This window comes from Cetorhinus maximus, chromosome 15, assembly GCF_964194155.1.
Source record: "Cetorhinus maximus chromosome 15, sCetMax3.hap1.1, whole genome shotgun sequence".
NCBI lineage: Eukaryota > Metazoa > Chordata > Chondrichthyes > Lamniformes > Cetorhinidae > Cetorhinus > Cetorhinus maximus.
The window spans coordinates 20,733,036-20,760,721 of record NC_135893.1 but is presented as its reverse complement, the minus strand read 5'-3'; the positions used below and the strand labels follow the sequence as shown (position 1 = coordinate 20,760,721).

Here is a 27,686-nt window from a genome sequence, read left to right as displayed (position 1 = left end):
TCAACTAAAACAGAGAAGGTTAAGGGGCAATCTGACAGAGGTGTTCAAAATTAGGAGAGGTTTTAGTATAATAAGGAGAGGGGCGCTATTTCTTCTGGTTGATGACGGGTAACTAGGGAGCATACATTCAAGACCGCCTGCAAAAGAACAAAAGGGAAAGGTTAGGAGGGCTTTTTAATACAGAGGTTTGTTAGGGCATGTACCAGAGGAAGCAGAATCTGTAGTTGCTTTTTAAAGGGAAGTGAATAGATATTTGAAAAACGGTCTTGAAAATGTTATGGGAAAAGGGCAGTGGAATGGGACAAAATTAATCGCTCTTCCAGAGAGCCTGAACAGGTGATGGGCCGAATGGCCTCTTGTGCTATAAAATTCTATGCATATTCTCTAAAAGAGTAAGAAACCAATCCTTAAACTTTCACTAGATTGGTAAAAAAATTGTCAGCAATTCTTTAAAACTCTGGTGTTGTTAACAAATGGGAACCTGTGGAATTCTCCACCACAGCAGGCTGTGGAGGCCAAGTCACTGGATATATTTAAGAAGGAAATAGATAGATTTCTAGACTAAAGGCGTCAAGGGGTATCAGGAGAGAGCGGAAGTACGGTGTTGAGACAGAGGATCAGCTATGATCATATTAAATGGCGGAGCAGGCTTGAAGGGCCAAATGACCTACTCCTGCTCCTATTTTCTATGTTTTTAAATAAAGGGACCTGATATTTAGGCCTGAATTTTCGCTACCAAGTCGGGTGCGCAGATTCGGGACATTTCCCGGCTCCACAAACCCGAACAGGGAGAGAGTGCCCCGGAAGTTGGAATTTTCGTTCTTGGCTGGTGGCAGCCTGGAAGTTGGGGCAGAATGAGTGCAAAGGCTGTGGTGTAGAGGTAAGTTGGGTGGAAGGCCTGCCTCAGTGCTCCGGCACCATGTTGAAGTTTTTAGTAAAAAAAGTAAAACATATAGCAGCTCTCTAGCCCTCACCCCTCCCAACACACTCCCTGTGCCCCTTCCATGCCAACCCATGCCCCCATCACCCCCCCATGGCCCCTCATACCATCCATGCCCACCCTCCAGAGGTGTTCTTCTGCTCACCACCATGACCCTTTGTAGCCCCAATGCCAATTTAGTTCCAACTCATGCCAACCCAGGCCCCTCACCTACCAGCCTTTACCCTTCCACCTACCATGCCAACTTACCCAATGCCCTCCATAGGCAGACCTCAGGAGCCATGCTGGTGTCAATTGTAGACTTTATTTTTTTTATAACACTCATTCAAAAAAATTCAATTACTACATTTACATTCCTTCAACTACATAAAGCCTTATAAGAACAAACATTTCATTCAAGTGCATAATCCTTAATAAAAAGTAAGCATTTGAATTCATAGTCCCACATCAAAGAGTCTATAGTTACTTGGAACTGTCAATCAAACTATGACATTACAGGCAACCTACTGTGATAAAGGAAGGTTGTGAAATCTTATGCAGCACTAATTCAGTCATGGTAGCTATCAGGCCTATGTCAACAGACAGAGTGAAATAGCGAGCAATGATTTTTTTTTAAACACTCCAGGCATTTTTTTTCAAAGATTTAAAGGGCAGAAGTTTTTAAATGCCTTGACAGCTTGACAGTTGCCTTTGACAGTTCACTTTGATACTTTTGACAGGTCCAATGATCTTGATAGTTAATGAGTTTATGAACTTTTTACACACATTCGCGCCTACTTTTAACAATCCCAACAGGCATCTTACTTCTCCCAAGGGCCAACTGATCTCCCCAAAGGGTACCTGACCTCCCCCAAAGCTGTCCCTAGTCCATATTGAAAGCCCTACCCCACCTCTCCAAAAGGGGACCCACTTCTCCAAAGGACTGCACAAAGTTCAGACCTGCTCCTACCAGGTCTAACATGCGCATGTCATATTTCACACACCTAGGTCAACAAAGCTAGACATAAATGGAGGCAGCTTTCCACGAAATGCGCATGCATGAAATACAACCTGGCCCCATTCTGACCACCGCAAAAATGGTAGGTGCCGTGTTCAGAGGTGGGGCTTCTGATTTTCAGCCTCTTCTACATTGCATCTTTGCAATGACAGAAAGGCTGTCTGTCATTGAGAAAATCCAGGCCTTAGTATTTACATCAATATTTGTTTCTTTAGGGTTTATCATGAGGAAACTACAGCATCCTAAAGCCATTTCAAAATGTAGAAACGCTAACTCATTTCTCTAATCCAGCCACACTCGGAATTAGAAAGGATTCATTGCTCATCCTCAGTTACATTTATTCTTCTAATCCACTGAAATAACATATTTGGAGAGTTGGAATTTGCAAATTGGCCACTGTACTGCATAGCAAAACCTGAAGTTAGTTAAGAATATCTGCAATGTATATATTTCAGGCAGACAAATCCAAGTTGGCACCTTTGCTCATTGCTACTGTTTATAGTGTACAACTGAAACATCAAACCATTTGCAATTCCAGATTCATTCTCTGCTTCAGTTTTTGAATTTGAACTTGAAGCAGATGCACTCTGAAACCCTGCTGTACAAACATAATACTAAAGTCACTGAGGACCTCCCAGCCAAATTGCATTCCAGTTAAACAGCATTAATCTTGTTTAAATTAGTGACTATTTCTTACCAGACAGAACAAGCAGGGGGATTGTCTAGATTGAGTCATTTTGCTCTTTCATAGTTGATGCACTGTGAGGCTTCATTTCTGGGGTCTGTGTCTTGCTCATATAAACAGGATATGAAGTATAAATCTGGTGTATTGTGGATATAATCCAGTAGATTGCAGGCACTGTTATTTCCTGAGTATCTAATAATCGAAATGGCAAAGTGCTATGATATTAAAAAGACAAAGAATGTTTTTTTTATTTATTCAGAATACAGGATTGGAAGCAAACTTGCTTCTTAGCTTTTCACTGTCACAGTTATAGATAAATGTCAGCCATTGACAACAGTTACATTATCACGGCTCACTGGACTAGATCCAGAAAAGACGATCTTGGAATATTAAACTATTTTGTAGACTGGTGTTTTCACAAAGATTTCTATATTAAAAAAATGTGCTAGTTGTTATACTGCCTGCATCATCATAATTAAACTGAGAAGCATCTGTGTAATAATTGATTCATGCCAATACTTCTCTTGCTGCAGCTCTGGTGCTCTCTCGAATACTCTGTAAAAGGATAGAACTATGACTATTATGGAGAGTTGTATTGACTGCAGGGACTTTTATAGGATCCACAAAGAGTCAAGGGCAGTCCTACCCAAACCATCAAAGGTAACTGAAGTTAACTGACTTGGAGAAACTGCAGATCTGGGTCCCAGGAGATGTCCCAGATGTTTAGGCTGGAACCACGGAACCATATTTGATGAAGAGGGAGGTCTTCAAGCGGAAGATCATTGAATGGACGCCAAGTCTGTAAGGCATCACCCTCAGCATCAAGCTCACCTTTGCTGTCAGAGCTACAAATTGATCAGTGGTCTAATATCAATCCCTGATGCCTCTCGGCTTCCCCAACAATCATTAAATAGGTGGAGAGTTTCTAATTAAAAGTCATCTAACATTGAGACATTAGGAACACGCTTCACTCAAATAACCACAATAAGCTGAACGATTTGCACATGAGAAAGTGAACTTTTTATTGTTTGAACTTTTATGTTAGGAACTCCCCTTCACCTGATGGCTCGATGAGTATGTGCACAGTTGGAGCAATGGAGGCTGAGCAAGTGTTTGTTCCCCTTTCTACCCTGTGATGTGTTAATATGAACCCAAAATTGGTTCACACCAATACAATAGGTGCAGCATAACTGACCTGCAAATGGAAATGCTCCAGTATTTAAGAAATAATGACTGTGTATTTATAAAGCACCTTTCTTAACCGCAGAAAGTCCTTACCATTTACAACCAGTGATCTACTTTTGAAGTGTAATCACTGGTGTAATGTTTAATTGTACATACTGATCTGTAGCACCTTGCTAGTCACATGAAAAATCATATCCCATGGTATAATACATATCACATGGAAGATAACTAGGCTGAGCCAGTTAGTCGAACTTCCTCCTCTAGGTCAGAGGTTATCAGTTTGAGTCTTTTACCAGGACCTTGATGTATAATCTAGGTTGAGACTCTAATGCAGTACTAAGGGAGTATTATATTGTAAGGGTGCTGTCCGTGGCATGCTATGTCCAAGTGTCGTTGACCATTTTTGGTGGCACTGGCAGAAGTGAATTATCCTTTGGTACTATTCAAAGAAGATTGGGAAGTTCTCCCAATGTCCTGGCCACCATTTATCATTCAGCCAACACCCCAAAAACCAGATTGCCTAGTCATTCATCTCAATACTGTTGGTGGCACGTTGCTAGTGCAGAATGGTTTCTGTGTTTTCCTGTGCATCAACCATTAATACCCTCTGAAAAGTAATGTGTGAAGCACTTTGAAGTGTCTCAAATGACAAGACAATATATTATGAATTGATTATTGCGAAAATAAAGACTTGCATTTATATAGTGTTTTTCAAAATCACCAGACATCCCAAAGCCAATGAAATATTTTTGAAGTGTAGTCACTGTTGTAAGGAGGTCTTGTGGTGCATTGGGTTGCGTCCTTGCCTCTGAGCCAGAAGTTCTGGGTTTAAGTCCCACTCCAGGATTTGATGGCCAAGGAAGGTGTGTTCATAATGTGTCTAAACAGGTTGATTATCAACTTGTGAATCCTTCCAACATACGCCAATGGCAGGTGGTAAAAGCGGGAGAGATTTCTAGTAAGTCATGTGATGGAAAGAAATTGGAGCCTCCACCAGCATTATCCCTGGCTTCAGGTCACAACATGCATGTAAAAGTATATGTTGCCACAGCAACTCAGAATTGGAAGGGGTTGGATGGCTGGTGTGGATCAAATTGGTGCCAACAATGTGGGGTTCTATCCCTGCTCTGATTGGGGTGGATTTTGGGACCTGCCACCTTGCCCTACCCATAGTTGGACCTATAGAACTGAAGAAGAAGAAGTCATTGTTGTAATGAAGGAAACACAGCAAAATGACCAGATAATCTGTATTTGTGATGTGTGAGGGATAAATATTGGCCAGGGCACAGGGGATAGCACCCCCGCTCTTCCTCAAAATAGTGGTGTGGGATCTTTTACATCCACCTGCACAGGCAGATGGGGCCTCAGAAGTCTCAAGCAAAAGACAACAGCTTTGACAGTGCAGAACTCCCTTAGTCCTGCAGTAAAGTGTCAGCTTAGATTTTTTGCTCAAGTCTTGGAGTGAGACTTGAACACACTACCTCTGACTCAGAAGTGAGAGTACTGTCACCTGAGTCATGGCTGCCACACGTTGTACTGATTTTTTTTTGCAAAAATATACTTTATTCATAAAATATCTGAAAGTACATTACAAAACATTTCAAAATGGTCATCACAAAACATACAATAATATTCAAGTTTTCTACACGGATCATGTCGCACCCTGAGGTGCTTCAATACGATCAAAGATTGTATCCAAAATTGGCTGAGAGGCAGGAAGCAGAGGGTGATGGGACAGGGACGTTTCTGTGAATGGAAGTCTGCTTCCAGTGGGTTTCCACAGGGCTCAGTGCTGGGGCCCTTGCTGTTTGTGGTGTACATAAATGATTTGGACTTAAATGTAGAGGGCACAATCAAGAAGTTCGCGGATGACGTGAAAATTGGTAGGGTGGTAAATAGTGAGGAGGACAGCCATGAACTGCAGGAGGATATCAATGGACTGGTCAGATGGGCAGAGCAATGGCAAATGGAATTCAACCCCGAAAAGTGTGAGGTAATGCACTTGGGGAGGGCTAACAAGGCAAGGGATTACACTATGAATGTCAGGACCCTGGAAAATACTGAAGATCAAAGGAACATTGGTGTGCACATCCACAGATCCCTTAAAGTAGTAGGGCAGGTACATAAGGTGGTTAAGAAGGCATATGGGATACTTACCTTTATTAACCAAGGCACAGAATACATGAGCAGGGAGGTTATATTGGAACTGTATAAAACGCTGGTTAGGCCACAGCTGGAGTACTGCATGCAGTTCTGGTCACCACATTATAGGAAGGATGTAAATGCACTGGAGAGGGTGCAGAGATGATTTACCAGGATGTTGCCTGGGCTGGAGAGTCTGAGCTATGAGGAAAGATTGGATGGGCTGGGGTTGTTTTCCTTGGAGCGGCGAAGGTTGAGAGGGGATCTGATAGAGGCATATAAGATTATGAGGGGCATAGATAGGGGGGATAGGAAGGCACCTTTTCCATTAATAGAGGGGTCAATAACCAGAGGGCATAGATTTAAGGTGAAAGGTAGAAGGTTAAGAAGGGAGTTGAGGAGAAATTTTTTCACAGAGGGTAGTGGGAGTCTGGAATGCACTGCCTGAAAGGGTAGTTGAGTCGGAAACTCTCGTAACATTGAAGAAGTATTTAGATATTCACTTGCATTCCCATAGTCTCCAGGGCTATGGGCCAAGCGCTGGAATATGGGATTAGTGTAGTCAGATCTTTATTGACTGGCACAGACACAATGGGCCAAATAGCCTCCTTCTGTGCTGTAAACGTCTCTGAGTCTATGAGTCAAAGGAACATTACAGACATTGCGAAATAGTCATAACAGTCAGACAGTACAATGACATTCAAGTTATCGACATAGATCATGTTGCACTCTGAGGTGCTTCATTACAATACATCTAGTATTCACTGCATACATTCAAGTCATACAGCCCGAGGGGTCTATACAATTTCCAGCCCCTCAGTGCGTAATGGCTGAAAGGTTTGGACCATGACCTTTCCCCATTGCGCATTTGCTGACCCTGCCCCGAGCTTTAGTGCGTCCCTCAGCACGTAGTCCTGGACCTTGGAATGTGCCAGTCTGCAACGTTTGGTCAGGGACAACTCTTTGCACTGGAAGACCAACAAATTTTGGGCAGACCAAAGGGTGTCTTTCACCAAGTTGATGATCCTCCAGCTGCAGTTGATGTTTGTCTCGGTGTGTGTCCCTGGGAACAGCCCGTGGAGCACAGAGTCCTGTGTCACAGAGCTCCTCGGGATGAACCTCGACAGAAACCACTGCATCTCTCTCCAGACCTTCTTTGCAAAAGCACAATCCACAAAGGTCTCTTCCCCACCACAGCCACCTCGAGGGCAACGTGCAGAGGGGGTGAGACTCCTGGCGTGTAGGAAGGATCTGATGGGGAGGGCCTTTCTCACCACCAGCCAAGCTACATCTTGGTGCTTGTTGGAAAGTTCTGGTGATGAGACATTGTGCCAAATGACTTTGACAGTCTGCTCGGGGAACCATTCGACAGGATCCACCATCTCCTTTTCCCACAGGGCCTCGAGGACGTTACATGCCAAACACTGTCTGATGGACTTGTGGTCAAAGATGTTTCTCTGCATAAATTTTTCCATGAGGGACAGGTGGTACGGCACGGTCCAACTGTTTGGAGTGTTCCGCGGCAGCGTGGCCAGACCCATCCTTCACAACACCGGGGACAGGTAGAACCTCAGCACGTAGTGACACTTGGAGCTTGCGTACTGAGGGTCTATGCACAGCTTGATGCAGCCACACACAAAGGTGGCCATCAGGATGAGGGCGATGTTGGGCACATTTTTTCCCCCTTTATCTCGAGGTTTGTACATCATGTTCCTGTGAACATAATCCATTTTTGACCTCCAGATAAAGTGGAAGATGACTCAAATGATCTCCATCGTGCAAGAGTGAGGAATGGGCCAGACCTGTGCCATGTACAGCAACACCAAGAATGCCTCACACCTGATGACCAGGTTCTTACCTGCAATGGAGAGGGAGCGTCGCTCCCACATGCCCAGTTTTCTTTTCACCATAGCCACTCGCTCCTTCCGGTTTCTAACGCATGCCCTGGTCCCTCTGTCCCCTTCACTGTCAGGCCAGACCACCTGAAGGTGTTGGGGATATGGTTCAAAGAATCAGTCAGCCCAGTTCCCAAAGAACATGGCCTTGGTCTTGCCACACATTACACTGTTATACTGTCATGTAGCTTAGGGCCATAGTGAATTAGAGTTACTCTAATTCAAGTTGGGAAACATTCTCCACTCCTTTTGTAACACAGTACAATCAAAGTAAAGAACTGAGTTTTTACAAATAGATTCTAAACCTTTCTCTCTCCTTACCTGAAGCTATTGCCGCACTTTAGGCCGTGGTCCCGTGGGCACTTACCACAGTCCAGCATCTCATACAAGTGACCACTTTCTGTATGCGGAATTTGGACAATGGGCCTGATCTTACTTTCCATCAACTGCAGTTACATCTGGTGTGAAACAGGGAGCTTCGCCGAGCCTGTCAGTTTGCTGCCTGAGGTGGGTTTGGTTAAAACGCACCCCTCCCAGTGAGTTTTGTCCTCACCAGATGTCCACATGCACTTTGCAGCAGGAGTTACTGGATAGTGATTGGGAGTGGGAGCCACACAGCTATTTTTGGTCCTGGCTTCCTTAGCCCTCCGGTCCAAAATTCCCACCCGAAGTCAATGGGCCTTTAGCTGGTCCGTCAAATTATCTGTCCTGCCCACGACGATTCCTGCTACCGGTGGGACCGGAAAATCCCAGGAACTGATGCTAGTTGTCGTTCTCCAGCTGCCATCTTGCTCTGATCAATATGACTGCCTCACTTTAAGTGAAGGGATAAAGGGCGAAGGGTCATCCATGAGAATTCGGTGCTGATAATTGACTCAACTGTAATGAAAATTTCTTCACGGAGTAACTCAGCTTTAATTCAAGGGGGAGTTTTCCAAAGACATTCAGATGACAAGGAACTGTGGCTGTTGCCAACCCTCTGGGATTATCTTGGAGTAATTGAAGGTTAATTTACTGGACGCTGCTGCTAGTAACCGAGGAGACTAATCATAGGGGCATTAAAAAGAATGTTTCTTTTATTTCTTTGAACACTTTTGCTTATAGCAATATTGGGAATGGAAAAAAATGACTGTTTGACTGGGTTGGGTGGTTGGAAGGTTGGGGGGCGGGGGTCATCTGATGGCACCTCCAGGAATATTTCCAGCCAGAGTTGGTAACTCCACTGCCAGCAACTTATCGAAAAATTGCAGGTGTGTGCCTGCACATTTCCAGCCTGGGCAAGGATCCTTTCTGCCAGTGTGTAGCTGGAAGACTTCTCCCATACTGTCTGCGTCTGACCTAATCAAGCTTTTGGTGCAATGAAAAAGTGCAAAAGCAAACACCAGTTCATTCAAGAAAGGTCTCACTGTGTCATTAAGGTGTTGACATTGCAGCTAAATCTTCAGAATGGCACAATAGCAATGAATAGACTAACTGTTTACCAATGTATGTTGTGCAAATAGGTTTTAGCAATTAAATCACATTTAGAATGAGCTGCACGTATAATTGCTGTGTCTGTTTGCACCCAGTGCTGGGGAATATCACTGATCTTTTAGCTTTTCTATGGCGGGTCTGGCCTGTCTCTGCTCTTCGAACCCAACAAAGGCTTTAAATTCACCATGTGTAGCATCAACTGCAGTGGATATGGCAATCAACATTGGGTAGTTGTAAGATGTTGGATTTTAAGTAATGAAAAAAACATCAGAGATTTTGACCCATTTGGGATATATGTTTTAATATATGTCACCTTAATTGTGGCATCATGGCACTTACTTTTAACCCTATAATGGCCATGCAGAATGTACCAAAGTCAAAACCATTCTGTGCTGTTGATTCCAAGTGAATCAAATTATACACTTTTTGAAGGATAACGAGCGTTTAATGTGATGATTCCACTTCAGTAAGTAGAATGATCGACAACAGACTGTATTGAGGCTCCCAGAAACATCAAAGTGTTTGTCCATCTGAGCGTTAAAAGTGGCAAACTTTTTGTTTAATAGACTAGTGAGAATAAAATGGTTTCACCTTCAAAGAAAAAGACAGCTTGTAGCACACAAAATCTTCCATTCTCTATTTTGCTTTGTAGCTAACATCTGTCACGAGTGAAAAAGGAGCGTGTGAGTAAGTCTCACACACGCTCACCATCAAAGACTATATAGAGATTCTAAGAAATGTCTTTCTAAGAAAATAGATGAACTGCTTACGAGCTGATTCAAGACCTATTGCTTGTTTCAATATCAGGCTTTGCTATTTGCTTCGTATATTACTTCACTTGTAAATAAATCGGACCACTAATTTAGCCAGTACACAGTAGTCTAGTGATATGTTACTGTGCACCTTCAAAGGTGCCCAGAGAACATTGCAGGCATACAAAGTATTCTCCAATAAACATTTGTTACCAGTAATTCCTCAGTGGTTTAAGGTAGACATTGAGCCTCAGTTAGATTGGGCATGAGTGAACCTGTTTGATATAAATTGAAACATAGAATAACATCCAGTTTTTAATCAGGTTGTTCAGGAACTTGTTACATAAACAAGTAGATAACATAATGAAAGATGATTTTAGTTTAGTTTTAATGAATGATGAGCTCCCCCAGTGGTTTAAGTAGTTACATCCCTGATCTTCATTGCTCCAGTGGTGAGCATGCTTTCAGCTACCTAGGCCTAAGCTCTGGAATTCACTGTTGAAACCTCTCCATCTCTCTCAGTCCTCCTTTAAGATGTTCCTTAAAACCTACCTGTCACTTGTCCTAATATCTTTCTGTGGCTTGTATGAATATTTTACTAGGTTAAAAGTGCTACATAATTTCAAGTTGCTGTTGCACTGATCGTTGTAGAACTGAGAGGTACAAGTCTCCCATCATTTTAATAGAGATTATCACTACTATTATGAGTTCCACTGCTCTGGTGGGTGTCTAGAAGAACAGAGAGCTCTTGGCAGTAATGAGGTTAAAATCAGCATGGACCCATTCTCTATAATACCACAATGATGGTGTTTTGCAAGGATTGCATTGCAAATGTTTATGTTCCAACTGTTCCGCATAGAAGCTCACTTATTGCAGTCTGCATTTACTGTAAGATTCAACAATCTAAAGAGGTTTAAAACTCCATGTTTAAAATTTGCTTTAGCAAAATAACAGTGGTTTGGTCAGCTTTATCCCCTGTTCTTTAATTATACCCAACCACATCCCTGCTTGCAAGGACTGCGGAAGAGTTTGTTGAGGATTCCAATCAGTTTGTCCATCTGTCCTCAGTCCTTTGTTAATTTTGTTTGTGGTCCACAGTATACCGAATAAATTGTTAGTTTCCTTCTGAAATTATCTTCTTGAAGAGTCACAGAACTGAGTTATGCATCTATTAAACTGAACACTTGTGTCGTTTGCTAAAAAGAGTGAACAATTCCTTGGTGATTTTTTGACTGGATACATTTGCTAAACAGATTAGTTGTAGTACCTGGGTCTGCTTGGAGTTGCCCCACAACATCAGACAAGCTAAAAACAGCAACTAAAGGCTGAAACAGATTAAATTTAAGCACTGGATTTTCCCTTGAAAGCTCCCTATCTTTCAAATTCTCTTTCTTTCTTTCTTTTAAATCCTCCTTAGAATCTAGCTCCTTAACCAAACTTTTAGTCATCTGTCCTAACAACTCCTTAGAATAGGGCCAGAATTTTCATACAGACATTGCGAAAATGGCTCTGGAGGCTTGAATCCAGAAAGCCCACCACCACCCCCCAAACCCAGCCCCGCCATTTTCGCAGTTGGGGAAAGGCAGCAGGCTGAACTTTGCACATCATGGTTCACAGAGGCAGCTGCAAGTGCAGCTAGCTTCGTCTGATCTGATTTTAGAAAGGAGGGAGTGGGAAATACGACGTAAGTACTTTGGACCCGGTAGGGGAAGATCTAAACTCATCGGAGTTCTCTGGAGAGGTAGGGTACCCTTTTGGATATGGTCCTGGGTTCACCCTCGGGAGAGGGCAGGTGCTCTTTGGGAGAGGTCAGGTGCACTTGTGATTATTAAAAATGGACATGAATGTGGATAAGTGCGTTGGAACTGTCAAGCTGTCAAGGTATTTAAATCTCCTGCCTTTGAAATACTTTTAAAAAACTGTCTGCAGTGTTGAAAAAGAAAACAGTGCTTGCTATTTCACCCTGTCTGTTGAAATAAACTTGAGGGTTATCGTTATAGGAATAGTGCTGCATGACTGCTCTCACAACCTATCATTATCACAGTTGGGCATCTGTCAGTTCACAGTTTGATAGCTCCAAGTGCTTATAAAATCTTTGAAGTGGGGCTATGAATATGAATGATGAAGGATTCAAGGAAGTTAAATGTAATAAGTGGGTTTTTATCAATGAGAGTGTTTTTTTTAAATAGTGAATTCATCAACTGACACTTGAGAACTTTATTTAATCTCAGCATAGGCTCACATGGATAGTTTGAGGGGCCATGGGGGGTGGGTGGGGAGCATGAGGTGGTATGGGTTTGCATGAATGTTGCATGGGAGTGTGTGGGGGACAAGGGGGTGTGAGGGTGTGGGCTGGAGTGCTGTATTTTTCACACTGTTCACAATGCCGGAGTACTGAGGCGGGCCTTTTCACCCAATCTGCCCGCCTCTGCACCCAGCAACCCCTGTGCTGCCTCTGAAGTGCTTCTGGGGACAGCAGGCCCAAGTCCCATTTTGTCCACCCTCACATCATATCTGTGCCCCTCAGCAATTGTAATCACTTTAAACTACAGATCCCAATTTTACGACAGTAGCCATTTCTTCGTGACACAAATTGATAACACAGAATTATACTGAAAGTGGTGCACTGACTTGTTAGCATGCACACTTTCACACTAATCTGTGCAGGATGCTGGTTACCTTTGTTCTTTAAATGCTGAGCATTGCTAGGTCTTTACTAACATTAACAATTTAAAGACAGCCTGATCATTTGAAAGCACTGGCTCCCACTGATCCCCAACATGAGTAATGCCCGAAGGAGGGGCTGATTGGAAATTGGAGCAGAACAGGGTGATTTTCAAGAGTGTAATCTCATCTCGGGATTCATGGAGCGATTGTGAACTGCGTGCAGCTTGCTCGTGTTTCATGATGTCACCTGAACCATTTCATTAGTTTATTACCTTTCAGTTGCTCCCAGGTGGAGCAACTGAATTACGCTTAATTTAATGTTTTCAAAGGATTAGTGTACGTCAGCTTTGGCACATCGCCCATCTGGTGAGAGCCTGGTGACTTTTTAAATTTTTAGTCGGAGCTGTTTGGTAATTGTTAACATGAGTCTCCAAAGCTAATCAAGACAGATCAGATCCCTTTAAAATCTACCTTTGAGTGGTACTGCACAGAATGGACTACAGAGTAATTGATTCTGAAAGCAGCTCGAATAACTGCAGGTGGCTGCTTCCTCAGGCAGAAATATGTAAAGGAGGCGCCTCAACTGTTCAGCAGATCCCATGAGAGCAGGCATTATTTGAAATCTTGTACCTTCCCTCTTCAACCCAATTGTCATTGGAAAGCACACTGCGTTTTAGCAATGGTTTGTCATTAAAGTTAATTCTGAGTGTTCATATTCCTCATTTGTTACTGCTTAATATGAACAAGATTGATTCCCTTCTGCAATTTCCAATGTTTCTACCCTAAGTCACTGGCTTTTACTTCTGGGGGTAATGACGACCAGCCCATCAGGACGAGAATGTGCAGGGTTACAGGGAGAAGGCAGGAGAATGGCACTAGATGAATTGCTCATTCGGAGAGCTGGTGCAGACACGATGGGCTGAACAGCCTCCTTTTGCACTGTAAACAATTCTGTGGTGCTTTAGGACGTTCTAGTCAGCAAACCTAAAAAAAAAGAGCTGTCGTCCACTCTTTAAGCTTCTCATCCTGTAATCTTAAACTTCGATGAACGTGTCCTGACCAGTTTATTATCCATTTCCAAATCAGCAGCGATGATCAAAATTAATTCACTCTCCACTTACATCCTGGAAATATTGACTCGCAGAAATAAAAAAGGAGCCAAGTTCAGTTCATTTGTAATATCTTAATGTCTCTGCATGAATACTGAAGTGGTAGCTCCTGCAAGGACAGCCACATCTACTGAAATTAAACACAGAAGCCAAAGTATTGGTGTCTCTTCAGCGAGCTATAATAGTTCAGTTGGTAAATGCACAACCCCCATCAACCAACCAGACAGGGTGCAAGGTTTGATGTCTGATGTATGCAGAGTTAACTGATCTCCAGCGGAATGATGGTGTTGGCAATTTAATTAGGTTCAATGCCCCTAGGCTGGGGAAGAACCAGCTGGAATACCCATGCCTGGTTGCTATGCAAATGCCAATTGAGAAGGGCGTAATCAGACTTGGTTGTGGTGTCTTCTTTAGTTGAATACACTGCCTCAGCTCCCTGCCTGGGCCTGCACATGAAGAATGGAAAGGTACATGGAGAGTGGCTGGTGACAATGGGGACAAACCCAAGCCTCGAGCAATGATGTGGCAATTCTGATAGTGGCTCCCAACAACACAATGACGTGGATTTTCCTCCTCAGAACAACAACAGCAAATTGGATTTATATAGGGCCTTTAACATAATAAAATCTCCCAAGGCACTTCATAGGGGCAATATAAATAAACTATGACAGCAAGTCATATGTGGTGATATAGGGCAGTTAACCCGATGCTTGGTCAAAGAGGTCGGTTTTGAGGAGCATCTGAAAGGAGACAAAGGTAACAAGATGGCGAGGCCTTGGGAAGAAATTCCTGAGCTCAGGGCTTTGGCAACTGATGCACACAATGGTGGAGTTGTTAAGAAGAGGATCCTTGAAGCGATGATAGGCTGATAGTGATTGGTTAGACATAGTGGGCGGGATTTTCCGCACTCGCCCGCCATCAGGATCTTCCAGTCCTGCCGTAAGTCAATGGGTTTCTGGCTGGGGCGCCGCCTCGCCCACGGCGGGTCCCACCCTCGACAGGGCTGGAAAATCCCGGCCACTATTCCACCCTCTGCCACCACCACCCACCTGCAACAATTCAAGCAAGCTAGCTAAACACAATTTGCCCTTAACATGTGCTTGCTTCCCTTAATTAACCCACATTTGCCCAAGTGACTATTAATTTAGTCCTGACTTGCCCCTAGAAACTTCCCCACCATGGAGGTTAACTGGCCTATAGTTGCTGGGCTTGTCTTTGCACACCAAAAGCTTGGTTGAAGAGGTGGTGGTCAACAGCAGGCCTGAGTCTCAGCTATGGCTCAGTTGGTAGCACCCTTGCCTTCAAGCTATAAGGTTTTGGGTTCAAGTCCCACTCCAGGGCTTTGGCAGAAAAATCAAGGATGAACTCCGGTACAGAACTGAGGGAATGCTGCATTGCTTGAGGTGCTGTCTATTTAATGGGACATTAAACCAATGTGTCATCTGCCTGCTTAGGTGGATGCAAAAGATCCCACGGCATTATTTTGAAGAGGATCAGGGGAGTTATCCCCTGCTGTCAGATGCTGTCAGACCTGCTGAGCTTGTTTAGCATTTTTTGATTTTGTTTCAGATTTCCAGCATCTGCAGTATTTTGCCTTTATCTGAGTTATCCCTGTTGTCCTGCTCAATGCTTATCCCATGATCAACATCACAAGAAACAGATTATCTGGTCATTGTCACATTGCTGTTTGTGGGAGCTTGCTGTGTGCAAATTGGCTGCCGCAATTTCTACATTACAATAGTGACTATACTTTAAAATTACTTCATTGATTGTAAAGCACTTTGAGACATCCAACGGTGGTGAAAAGCACTATATAAATGCAAATCTTTTTTTCTAATGTGAGGATTTGTGCAGGATTAACGTTATACTCCACCCTGTAGGGAACTTTTTTTTATTCGTTCATGGGATGTCGGCGTCACAGGTTAGGCCAGCATTTATTGTCCATCCCTAATTACCCTTGAGAAGGTGGTGGTGAGCTGCTGTGATAACTGTCACTTTAAGATCAGTTCAACTGAGTAGGAGTCACGTGATTTGTTCAACCAATGTGTGGCTAGCGCAGGGGAATAAATTCTAGGGAGGGGTTTCCTAGAAAAGGAAGATGGCGGTATGAGGGGCTGGCGGTATGCAAGCAGCCACGGAAGCTCTCGTGTAAATAAAGTTTGTTTTGTTTGACTAAGAAGCCTCCCAGAGCGTGTTTCCACAGCTGCCTTCTTGAACTGCTGCAGTCCATGTGGTGTAGGTACACCCACAGTGCTGTTAGGACGGGAGTTCCAGGATTTTGACCCAGCAACAGTGAAGGAACGGCGATATATTTCCAAGTCAGGATGGTGTGTGACTTGGAGGAGAACATCCAAGTGGTGGTGTTCCCATGCATCTGCTACCCTTGGCCTTCTAGGTGGTCAATGTTGTGTGTTTGGAAGGTGCTGTCAAAGGAGCCTTGATGAGTTGCTGCATTGCATTATGTAGATGATACACACTGCTGCTACTGTGCGTCGGTGGTGGAGGGAATGAATGTTTGTGGATGGGGTGCCAATCGAGTGGGTGACTTTGTCTTGGATGGTGTCAAGCTTCTTGAGTGTTGTTGGAACTGCACTCATCCAGGCAAGTGAAGAGTATTCATCACACTCCTGACTTGTGCCTTGTAGATGATGGACAGGCTTTGGGGAGTCAGAATTCCCAGCCTCTGACCTGCTCCCTGCTCTTGTAGCCACAGTATTTATATAGCTGGTCCAGTTCAGTTTTTGGTCAAGGATAACCTCCAGGATGTTGTTAGTGGGGGATTCAGTGATGGTAATCCCATTGAATGTCATGGGGAGATGGTTAGATTCTCTGTTGTTGGAGATGGTCAACTTAAGCCAGTGCATTGTAGAATTCTGGAAGGGAATCAGTGAAGCCAGAAATTAGATCAGGATCTGGATCTTGGATTGTATTAATCCAAAATCCTAGCATCAATGGAAAATTGGCATTGTGAAGTACCATCTACCATGGTGGACAATCCAAAGATCTCTACATCACTAAGAGAAACGATCAAGAATTTTGTATCAGACATTTCAACCATAACACTTTCTCAGTGTTGCCATTGGAGTACCAATGGCAACTTCAGCACAGCCCATGGCAGAGATTGGATATCCCTGTCATTACACTAACTGATCTGTCAGCAAGTTGCTGCTAAACTGAGGGAAAATATGCAGGGTCACAAAGGCTTTTACACACTTGTGTATAGAGAAACACAAAGGGTTGAGTGTTCATTTTTTTTATAGGACTGAAACCATATCAAGGAAGGAGGGAAATATGCACTTTAATGATCAGTGTATCGTAGAGCATATTACAATGCATCATGTGGAGGAGTTCCAGACACAGTGTCATAGAGTCCAAGTTAGAGTCCAAATAGATCTTTTAGAGTCCATGGGCAGGATTTTGTCCTGTGGGTCATGACCCCAACAGGGCCCAAATGAAGGTCCCAATCCTGCACGTAAGGGAGTTCACCAGGCAGTGATTTTCTCTGAATTAATAGCCAGATGGCGAGCTCACCACCCAATTGAGGACGGCAGGCATGCGCTCGAAGCTGGAGGGCTGATAGGAGGCCCTCCAATACAGAAGAAGCAGCAGGATGCCTATTCAAGTAGGAGAAAGAGAAGGTGCTTCAAGAAGGAGATGCCCTCCCTCTAAATTTTTAAAGTTTTAAATAAAAGAGCAAGCAGCCGTGACCATTGTAGAGGGGAAACCCCACCACAGGGTGGCCTGTTTCTGCAGCTGAGGCCAGGCAGATGGGGAGGGCCTCCAAGCCTGCCTGGAGCACTGACCTTCAGTCTGCCGCTGGAAGGCTGTATCCAGGCTGCTGGCCTGCTCCCTGATGTCTCAGAGGGCCTAGACGCTCCTTTAACTTTAGGCTTTAATATCTTCTTCAGTTCTCTGCCTGAAGGCTGATCCGACACGCAGCATCACGACCTCCACCACAGGTAGGTCAAGGAGGCAGGCCTTGATTCCACCCCAGCCGAGACGGGGATAGAACCCCATGCTGTTGGCACCAATCTGAACAGCACTGGCCATCCAGCCAACTGAGCCAACTGACCCCTCCCCAAAGAGTCTGAATTACTGTGGCAACATGCACATTTAGATGCATGGTGTAGTTCCGGAGTATGATAGTGATGACAGAGGCTCCGATGTTCTTAGGCCTTAATGTAAGGACCTTTAATTGTCCACCTGTCATTTGTGGGCAGGTAGTCCTCCTGTCATCTCCACCCCCCCCTCCCATTCCACCTCCAGGAAAATGGGCTGTGTGCGGGATGGTGCCAGCAAACTGCCACACCAACCAATGGCAAATTTTCTTGCCTGCCTGCCCACCTCCACACATGCCCCCATCAAGCATAAAAACCCTGCCCCACCTTCCGCTATGACACAAAGCTGGTATGAATAAAATGGGGTGTAATGCAGGTAGAAAACAAATGCAGATGATTGGTGCTTTAAGGATTGATCCTATCCAAAAATTGGGTTTGTAAAATCTCTCCCTTAAGTGCCTCATAGATCCTCCAGTTCTCAGTTTCAGTAGATTCTACTGTACAGTATGTAGAAACAAATTATTTGCATCAAATTACATGTATATCATTTTTGTGGCCGTTGACTGACCTGAATTCAATACGCCAACATCAAAAAGACTTAATATCGGACTTAAATAAATGCTCAAAAGATGTTTTGATAGAGCAGTGGAAAGAGAAATCCTATTGTATAATGGCGTGATGTTGATGGCTGTGCCTCTGCTGCTGATTCACTTGCTAACGTCTGTGTTTTCATTGCAGGGCGACAATTGAGGAGGTGGAAACTGATGTCGTGGAAATCGAAGCAAAGTTGGATAAGGTGAGCGACTGTTCACACACACCTCCACTGAATCCAGCTGCTCCGCTGAAACTTTAAACTTACACAGTACTTTAGGCGTTTTAATCCGAGTCTGGAGTTCAACTTAAATTGGGTTTACTCCTTAGACCTTCCCTTCAGGTCCAGGGGCACTGTCTCCTTGCTGAGGGGTTCCATGATTTCTGACCACCATCTGGTATCTCAGCCGTTCTTCCTGTGCCAGTCTGGATAGTGAAAATCAGCAGCCTGTTCCATCATTGAGGGGCAGTGCCTGATTCCTCAGAAGCCTTTAAAAAGAATGCTTTTACCGTTTTGCAGTTCAGAGTGAGCAGTGCGATTTTTCTCTCTGGGATGTTCACACCCATACATTCCAGCACCCATCACAGCATAGGGCAGAATTTTTTGTCCCACAGGCAGGCGCGCACCCAACCCGAGCAGGCGTGAAATTGTGCGCAATGACGTCGGGCGAGCGGCCCAACGTTATCGTGCACTCTCGCAACCTTTTGCTCGGCGGGCACGTGCGAGAGGCAGCAGCGCGCCCGCCGACAAATAAGAGGGCTGTTAAGGTCCTTGATCAATTAATTAAATTGAATTTTTTGCTGCCCGTCCAGCCGTTCAGTTGGCGGGCGAATAGGCCAGGCGGCCTTTGCATTTTTAATGAAACCTCATCCACGGGTGAATAAAATGTTTTTAATCTCCTTTTTTTACAAGTCCCTCTTCCTGTGACAGAGTCCTTATTTTTGAAATCTTTATTTTTCAGGTTAAAAATCTTCAGCTCCCTGAGGCAGCTCTGTGCCTTCAGGGAACTTTCACTGAGCGCACCCTCGCACAGGCACACACTTCAGCACTCACGCTCCTCCCACCCCCACCCCGGCAGCGCTGAGGCTCTGAGCGCGCCTTTCACGCCAGCTGGCCATTAATTGGCCAGCCAATGTGAAGTCGCGGTCTGAGCCCTATTGCGGGCGGCAGTCGGCCTCACGGCCGTTCCCAGGCAAATGAGGGGAAAATCCTCCCCACAATGATTAGGAACAAGCTGCCTGATTGACTTTCATTCCCTCCAGAGCTCAGGGACACTGCAGTCAACCATAAGGTCTCTGTTGGCAACCAGGTGAGTTCAGTGAATTCAGCACAGACCTGGGTTGTGTTGTTTAGTTTCACACCAGGTGGTGTATTTATCACCTTCGTCACTGGAGATTCTTAAATAGATTCACTTTCCAAAAATGATCCTGCGAATCCAATGGGTAGAGAAGAATAGGTACATTTTATTCAAGTGTCTGGCAAACTGCTCGGGTCACAGCGTGATTCTAAAATTGAATTTGTTAAACTGAATGTTGTTCAGCTCTAGGGATCAGGCATTTAAGTTTTTTTTATTCATTCAGAGTTTTTGGGCTTCGTTGGCTAGGCCAGTATTTATTGCCCATCCCCAGTTTCCCTTGAGAAGGTGGAGGTGAGCTGCCTTCTTGAACTGCTGTAATCTATGTAGTGTAGGTACACCCACAGTGCTGTTAGGAAGAGGTCCAGGATTTTGACCCAGCAACAGTGAAGGAGCTACGATATATTTCCAAGTCAGGGTGGTGGGTGACTTGGAGGGGAACTTCCAGGTGGTGGTGTTCCCATCTATCTGCTGCCCTTGTCCTTCTAGATGGTAGCGGTCGTGGGTTTGGAAGGTGCTCTCTAAAGGAGGCTTGGTGAATTTCTGCAGTGCATCTTGTAGATGGTACACACTGCTATCACTGTGCATTAGTGGAGGGAGTGAATGTTTGTGGATGTGGTGCCAATCAAGCAGGCTGCTTTGTCCTGGACGGTGTCAAGCTTCTTGAGTGTTGTGGGAGCTGCACTCATCCAGGCAAGTGGGGAGTATTCCATCACACTCCTGACTTGTGCCTTGTGGACAGGCTTTGGGGAGTCAGGAGGTGAGTTACTCGTCGCAGAATTCTTAGTGGGCGACAGTTCAGAATTCAGTGGTAGTGTGGTCTGCTCCAGAGTAAGGAAAGTTCCCAATAAACCACCTTGTGTTCATTTCTATAGAATCCCAAATCCTGACAAGATGCATCTGTCTTGCATCTTGATTCAGATGGAAGATAGTCCCCATTTATTTGATGCTTGATGCTCTGCCCATCAAGCCAGCATCAGCTCAAATTCAGAAATCTAATCACAGTAATGAGGGCTGGCCTTTCATTTATAAGATTAAAATTCAGCCAAGACTGAAGGGATTAAAGTTCTGCCTGACTGTGAAATTCTTGTGCCAAATGGTTATTTCTACTCTATCCTTAGTGAGCATGTGTCCCAACTCAAAACTGCCTCTATCTGGCACTCAATTGCCAAGATTAGCCAGAGTGGTGATAGCTGGAATGGAAACTGGTGGAATGTCATACTGTACAGTAACAAATTATCTTAAATTTGAAGTTATAGCACATTGTTGGGGTTGGGGAGGGGATGTTTTACTCTCAATCTAACCGTGTTAGATCATCCAGGGAGGTTTGGATGCTCATACTGGTGTCCAAAATTGAAATGCCCCATTTCACAACACAAAATTAATTTTAAAATATTTTTAAAAATCAATTTATGTGAAATAGTATATTTATAAAGTTTTCATTTAGGCTGAATTGCTCAGTGAATATGCTAAATAGGTTGTGGTACAATTAATGGGATATGAACATTGCTGGCTAGGCCAGCATTTATTGCCCATCCCTAATATCCTTGAGAAAGTGTTGGTGAGCTGCCTTCTTGAACCGCTGCAGTCCATGTGTGTGTAGGTACACCCACAGTGCCGTTAGGGAGGGTGTTCCAGGATTTTGACCCAGCAACAATGAAGAAACGGCGATACATTTCCAAGTCAATGGCGAGTGGCTTGGCGGGGAACTTCATCCAGGTGGTGATGTTTCCATGTGTAAGCTGCCCTTATCTTTCTAGATGGTAGCGGTCGTGGGTTTGGAAGGGGCTTTCTAAGGAACCTAGGTGAGTTCCTTGGTAGAGGGAGTGAATGTTTGCGGATGGGGTGCCAATCAAGTGGGCTGCTTTGTTCTGGATAGTATAGATCTTCTTGAGTGTTGTTGGAGCTGCACTCATCCAGGCAGGTGGAGAGTGCCATGTAGATAGTACACAGGCTTTGGGGAGCCTGGGATTCCTAGTCTCTGAACTGCTCTTGTAGCCACTGTATTAATATGGCTAGTCCAGTTCAGTTTCTGGTCAATGGTAACCCCATGGATGTTGATAGTGGGGGATTCAGCAATGGTAATGCCATTGAATGTCAAGGGACGAGGGTTAGATTCTCCCCTCATTGCCTGGCACTTGTGTGGTGCAAGTGTTACTTGCCATCTGTCAGCCCAAGCCTGGATATTATCCAGGTCTTGCTGCATTTGGACATGGACTGCTTCAGTATCTGAGGAGTTGTGAATGGTGCTGAACATCATGCAATCATCAGCGAACATCCCCACTTCTGATCTTATGGTGGAGGGAAGGTCATTGATGAAGCAGCTGAAGATGATTGGGCCAAGGACACTACCCTGAGGAACTCCTGCAGTGATGTCCTAGAACTGAGATGACTGACCTCCAATAACCACAACCACCTTCCTTTGTGCTAGCTATGACTCCAACCAGCAGAGAATTTCCCCCCTGATACCCATTGACTCCAGTTTTGCTAGGGCTCCTTGATGCCACACTCTGTCAAATGCAGCCTTGATGTCAAGGGCAGTCATTCTCACTCTCACCTCACCTCGGGAGTTCAGCTCTTTTGTCCATGTTTGAACCAAGGCTGTAATGAGGTCAGAAGTTGGGTGACCCTGGCGGAACCCAAACAGAGCATCAGTGAGCATAATAATTATAGATTCACAGTACAGCAAAACGCCATTTGGCCCAACAATCCAAGTTGTTCAGGATGGAGGACAATTCAGGAGGAAGCCAACACTAAATTGGTTCAATTCAGTGAGTCAAAACATTGACACTTTATCCAAAAAGCTTGCCCTATAATGACATTACTGCTTTGTTTCCTCGATGAAATCTGTACAATTAACTGCCTGACACAGGCACAGTCCCCTGCACAAGGACATAATATTTCCTTTGTATATAAACTTCAAAGAAAATTGTAAACTGTTTCAGAATTAAAACCTTCATATAATATTTCATATTCTCCACCTTTGTTTGGAGATTACATTCTTAAAATCATTTAATGAAATAGTGTGCGGACTTTTATGCCAGAGTCAATGGGCTTTTGAATAGCTCACCGCATTTCAGGGCCCCATCCCCATCCCCACAGCAACAGGGTCGTAAAATCCCGCCCAGCGTTTCCATTAGCTCCTTCCCCTAATTCTCTCTTCTCCTATCAGTGCTGATTCTTTGGGATATTGCAGCTGGCTGCTCTCTAGTACCTCACTACAATACTTTTTTTTTCAAATACGTTCCCTGATGTGAGAGACATCACAACTGAACCCGATCCACATCTCACTTGATATGTTCAGACACTCAGAGCGCCGGCTGAGAATTTTTCTCTCCTTGATCTTTACTGTCGTCTGGTCTGAGAAGAAGCACCCGAGCTCCCACCACAGACCAAGTCTAGGCCAATTCTGGTCTGTATGGCAAGTCCTGTGCAGGGTGCTGCATTTGCCAATCAAAGTACACCACCCTCTCTTTATAAAAAAAATCTTCTACCACATAAGGACAGAACTGTTTTAGTTTCCTTTTGGCAGGACTGAATAGGCCAACGCATTAAAACACTGCTCTTTTGCCTCTTGGAGCCAGTTTGAATCTAACCCATAGAGAAGAGACAATGGGTGCCCTTCTCTGAGAAATGAGTCTTCAGTGAATGAGTTTGAAGAGCCTCTATTCAATGTACTTAGCAGTCCTCACGCACTAATGTTTTCCCACATCTGAAAGCCACTTTAATTTGACAATTCTGCTCAGAAAAAGTATAGGATATTTAAATGCTGTTTGCATATCAGGAAGATGGAAGTTTAGGCTGAATACCAAGTCAAATTGAAAACAAGACCGTTTCGGGTTTCTTTACCAAGATCCACTTGATGCTGTTTCCCATTGAAGAATATATAAGCTGCCCAGGCAGCGATGAGGTAATGCTCTGTGCGCTGCAGCAGTGACTACGTGCTAAAGGACAAGAGCATACTCAAGTAATGCAGTTAAGTGATGTGTCCTGTAATTATTGGGGTGAGAGGCGTTCTGCAGCTAGAGTTGAAGCTGCAAGCCACAGGCAAGCCTTTTAAATTAAAAAGCAGGGAAGTATATGGCAAACAATGACTGCTTGGGGTTGGTTACACAGTAGTAACCACATCAAGGATTGAGGTGATGTCATGCAGCTTTGAGCGTGAGGACCAGGCAGTTTGTAGCAGCCTTCTGAGTCCACAGGTTACTTAACCAATGAAAGCCGATCTTGGAGATGGTGAGTCATGTGTCAAAGGTCATCATCTACCTTTGTAAAGCGAGAATATAATACTACACAATTGTTGTGATTCTACATTATTGGCACATATTGAATTGTAAGGCAACTTCGAACAATATAAAGAATGAAAAGCAAGAAAGAGCTTGATTTCTCTCATGCGTTCTAAGATCTCAGGAACCCTATAGTATTTTAGAGCAAATGAAGTACTTTCTGAAGTGTAGTCGCTGTTGTAATGTAGGGAACGGCAGCAGCCAATTTGTGTACAGCAAGCTCCCACAAGCAGCAATGAGATATATGATCGGTTTTTGTGATGTTGGCTGAGAGGTAAATATTGGCCAGGACACTGGAGAAAACATCTCTGCACTCTTAATTGCCACATCCAGTTCATACGCTTATCTTGTTGTGATGCTGAGTTTTAGAAGTAGCCAGTCAGAGCGGTGCTGGAGGGATCAGCCAGCATGTTTTTTTTGTGTAGGCCTTTCCAGAAACAATTATTTTTCAGCTTTCAAAATGAACTTTCGAACCTGCGCCTGTGTCTATTGCCAGTTACAATAATCAGGCCAGGGATGGCATTGACTAGGGTTCGTTAGATTCTTTTAAAATTTTGGTTTTCTGAGTTCAACACTACAGCTGCAGTTGTATATGTTACTTAATTCCTCCACACACCCACCTTCCTGGACTGAGGAGAGAGGGGACAGGGATTAAAATATCAAGATCAGGCAACCCAGTCATGTTTCAGCACCTTTAAACTTTCAAGTCCAGAAATGAGGCCATGGAAGAGATTCCCACAAAAGGCAGCAGGGGCCTAGTTAATGTAGCAAAGTCGCTGCCTGATAACATCATCGCTTCAATGACTTAAATTTAATAGAAAGTGAGAGGGAGACCTATCCTGTGGGATATCCAGCAGTGGATCTGGCTAGCTAAATGGCTCTTTTAGCAGCCTGTATTGGCAAGGAGGAGCAGGCCCCGACTCCAGCTCTCCCAATCTCCAACCTACAGCCCCTGGATCATCCTCAAAGCCCATGTTGCAATACCAGGGACCATCCCCAAAGGTCCCCACCTGCAGCCTCCTGCTGCTGGAATTTCCTTCCCCCCCGCCCCCCCACCACCGCACCGCCAGCCAGACTGTGTATTTGGCCTGCCAGTGAGAAGCAGGCCTGTAACATATTACCAAGGCACTGCTGCTAAGCTCATCAGGGCCTCCACCATTCCGGGCTCTCCTGCACCCTCGCTGGCTCCCTGTGACTATCAGTGCCTCAGTGTTGCATGTTTCAAGATCAGTGTGTTTTATTAGTGATAGCCTTGTGGAGGTCAGAGGAGAAGGGGAGGGGACAATGGCAGGTGGACCTGGCAACATGGTCACCACCTTCTCGCCGTTAGGTCACTATTCTTGTGACATCTGCAGTAGGTGGCAGTATGCTGCTCCCAATCACTGTCGTGCACAGTGATCCTTTTACAGGCCTTCAGGAAGAGTGCAAATGGCTTAGTACTTGGCCAGCCTCAGTTACAAGTTATGCATCACATGTGCCAACAGATACAGGTCATATAAAAGCTAAATTTGTTAAGGATGGGCAGTGGTGGTGGTGGGGATTCAATGTAAGGTTTTGTGAAAGGATAACAACCTAAAAGCCCCTACAGTTGAAAAGAATGAAAGAGACATCCTTCTTTTATTAATTGCAACATAACTGACAAAATCAGCAAACCTATGAGCTATTAATGGTCCAAGCAGGTCATTGCAGGTTGAGTTCTTAGTCATCAGCCTGAATGTGCACAGTGTGGCAGATTAGGAGAGATTCTGTTCACAAAGCCTTTCTACTGATGCTAACGACCTGAATTACATTGCACGTGACTGTGGGACTGATGAACATTGTAGCCAAAGGGACTGGACTGACCATTTTGCTTTGGTCAGGCTCTCGGGAGGAATGTTCCAAAGCTATTCAGTCATGTTTTCTAACTCTAATCTATTTTTTATTTGTTTAGCTGTGTTGAATACTGGCTGGTTATTTGTCTTATTTTGTAATGTGCATAATGAAAATTAATGCCAGTTGTTGGCCCAGGGTAGTGCAAATCACACAACAACCTGGGTGTGGCCAGTGGAAGGTGGGGGGTGAATGGAGGGTGTGGTATAGTGGGTATGTCGTGGCCCAGCCTCTCTCTCAGTGACCGATCTTCATAGACCTTTTGACCCATTTAACTCTGAATCTAAATTCCCACCCCGACAACGTTGCCTTGATGCTGGAACTGAGATCCGGAGGGGAGTGAGCAGGGATTGAGGGAGTGAAAAACAGTGTTTAAGAAGAAAAAAAAACCGTGCCTTTAAACATAAACTGCGTATGCAGTTGCTGTAGTGGACTTGTGGAGATTGCAAGAGCAGGAGTCACAGTTAGGGAGTACCCTCATCATTATATGATTAAATTCTATACTGTAATATTATTCTTTGCTTTTCAAGGTAAAATGAAGCTCTCCTTGTAACCTAAAGAATGGTTGAGGTTATATTTTACAGTCCATCACTAATGGACAAGTACGAGCTACTGCTCACCCAAAGAGTGTAAGAGTGTGGAGCATGCGACCACAAGGAGTAGTTGAGATGAAAAGCACAGATGCAGAGGGAGCTAAATTGCACATGAGGGGCAAAGGAAGAGAAGAATATGCTGATAAAATGACTTGGATGAAGGGACAGAAGGAATGGTTGCTAAACTTGCTGATGGCACAAAGATAGGTAGGAAAGTAAATTGTGAAGAGGATGTAAGGAGGCTACAAAGTGACATAGATAGGTTAAGTGAGTGGGCAAAGACCTGGCAAATGGAGTATAATGTGGGAAAATGTGAAATCATTCATTTTGGCAGGAAGAATTTAAAAAAAGCTTATTATCTAAATGGTGAGAGATTACAGAGCTCTGAGATTCAGAGGCTCTGGGTGACCTAGTGCATGAATCACAAAAGGTTAATATGCAGGTACAGCAGGTAATTAGGAAAGCTAATAGAATGTTATCATGTATTGTGAGGGGAATTGATTACAAAAGTAGGGAGGTTGTATTTCAGTTGTACAGGGCATTGGTGAGACCACATCTGGAGTATTGTGTACAGTACTGATCCCTTTTTTTAAAGGAAGATATAAATGCATTAAAAGCAATTCAGAGAAGGTTTGCTAGACTAATACCAGGAATGGGCAGGTTGTCTTAAGAGGAAAGGCTGGACAGGTTAGGCTAGTATCCACTGGAATTTTGAAGTGTAAGAAGTGACTTAATTGAAACCTGTAAGATCCTGAGGGGTCTTGACAGGGTGGATGTGGAGAGGATGTTTCTTCTTGTGGGAGAATCTAGAACTAGGGGTCACTGTTTAAAAATAAGGGGCCAATAAAGACAGAGATGAGGAGAATTTCTTTCTCTTAGAGGGTCGTGAGTCTTTGGAACTCTCTTCCTCGAAAGGCAGTGTAAGCAGAGTATTTGAATATTTTTAAGGCAGAGCTAAATAGATTTGTGATTAATAAGGGGGTGAAAGGTTATTGGGGGTAGGCAGGAATGTGGGGTTGAGGTTACATACATTCAGATCAGCCACGATCTTATTGAATGGCGGAGCAGGCTCGAGGGGCCGAGTGGCCT

At 44.3% G+C, this 27,686-nt stretch overlaps 1 protein-coding gene across 1 annotated transcript in view; it reads left to right on the top strand.

Annotated features, from left to right (window-relative positions):
- Nucleotides 1-27,686, top strand: part of acap3a (ArfGAP with coiled-coil, ankyrin repeat and PH domains 3a) — a 331,316-nt gene that overhangs the window by 133,854 nt on the left and 169,776 nt on the right. Inside the window, exon 2 of the mRNA XM_078558003.1 lies at nucleotides 18,642-18,699. Within this exon, the coding sequence (XP_078414129.1) occupies nucleotides 18,642-18,699 (58 nt within the window). The remainder of the gene's footprint in view (nucleotides 1-18,641; nucleotides 18,700-27,686) is intronic.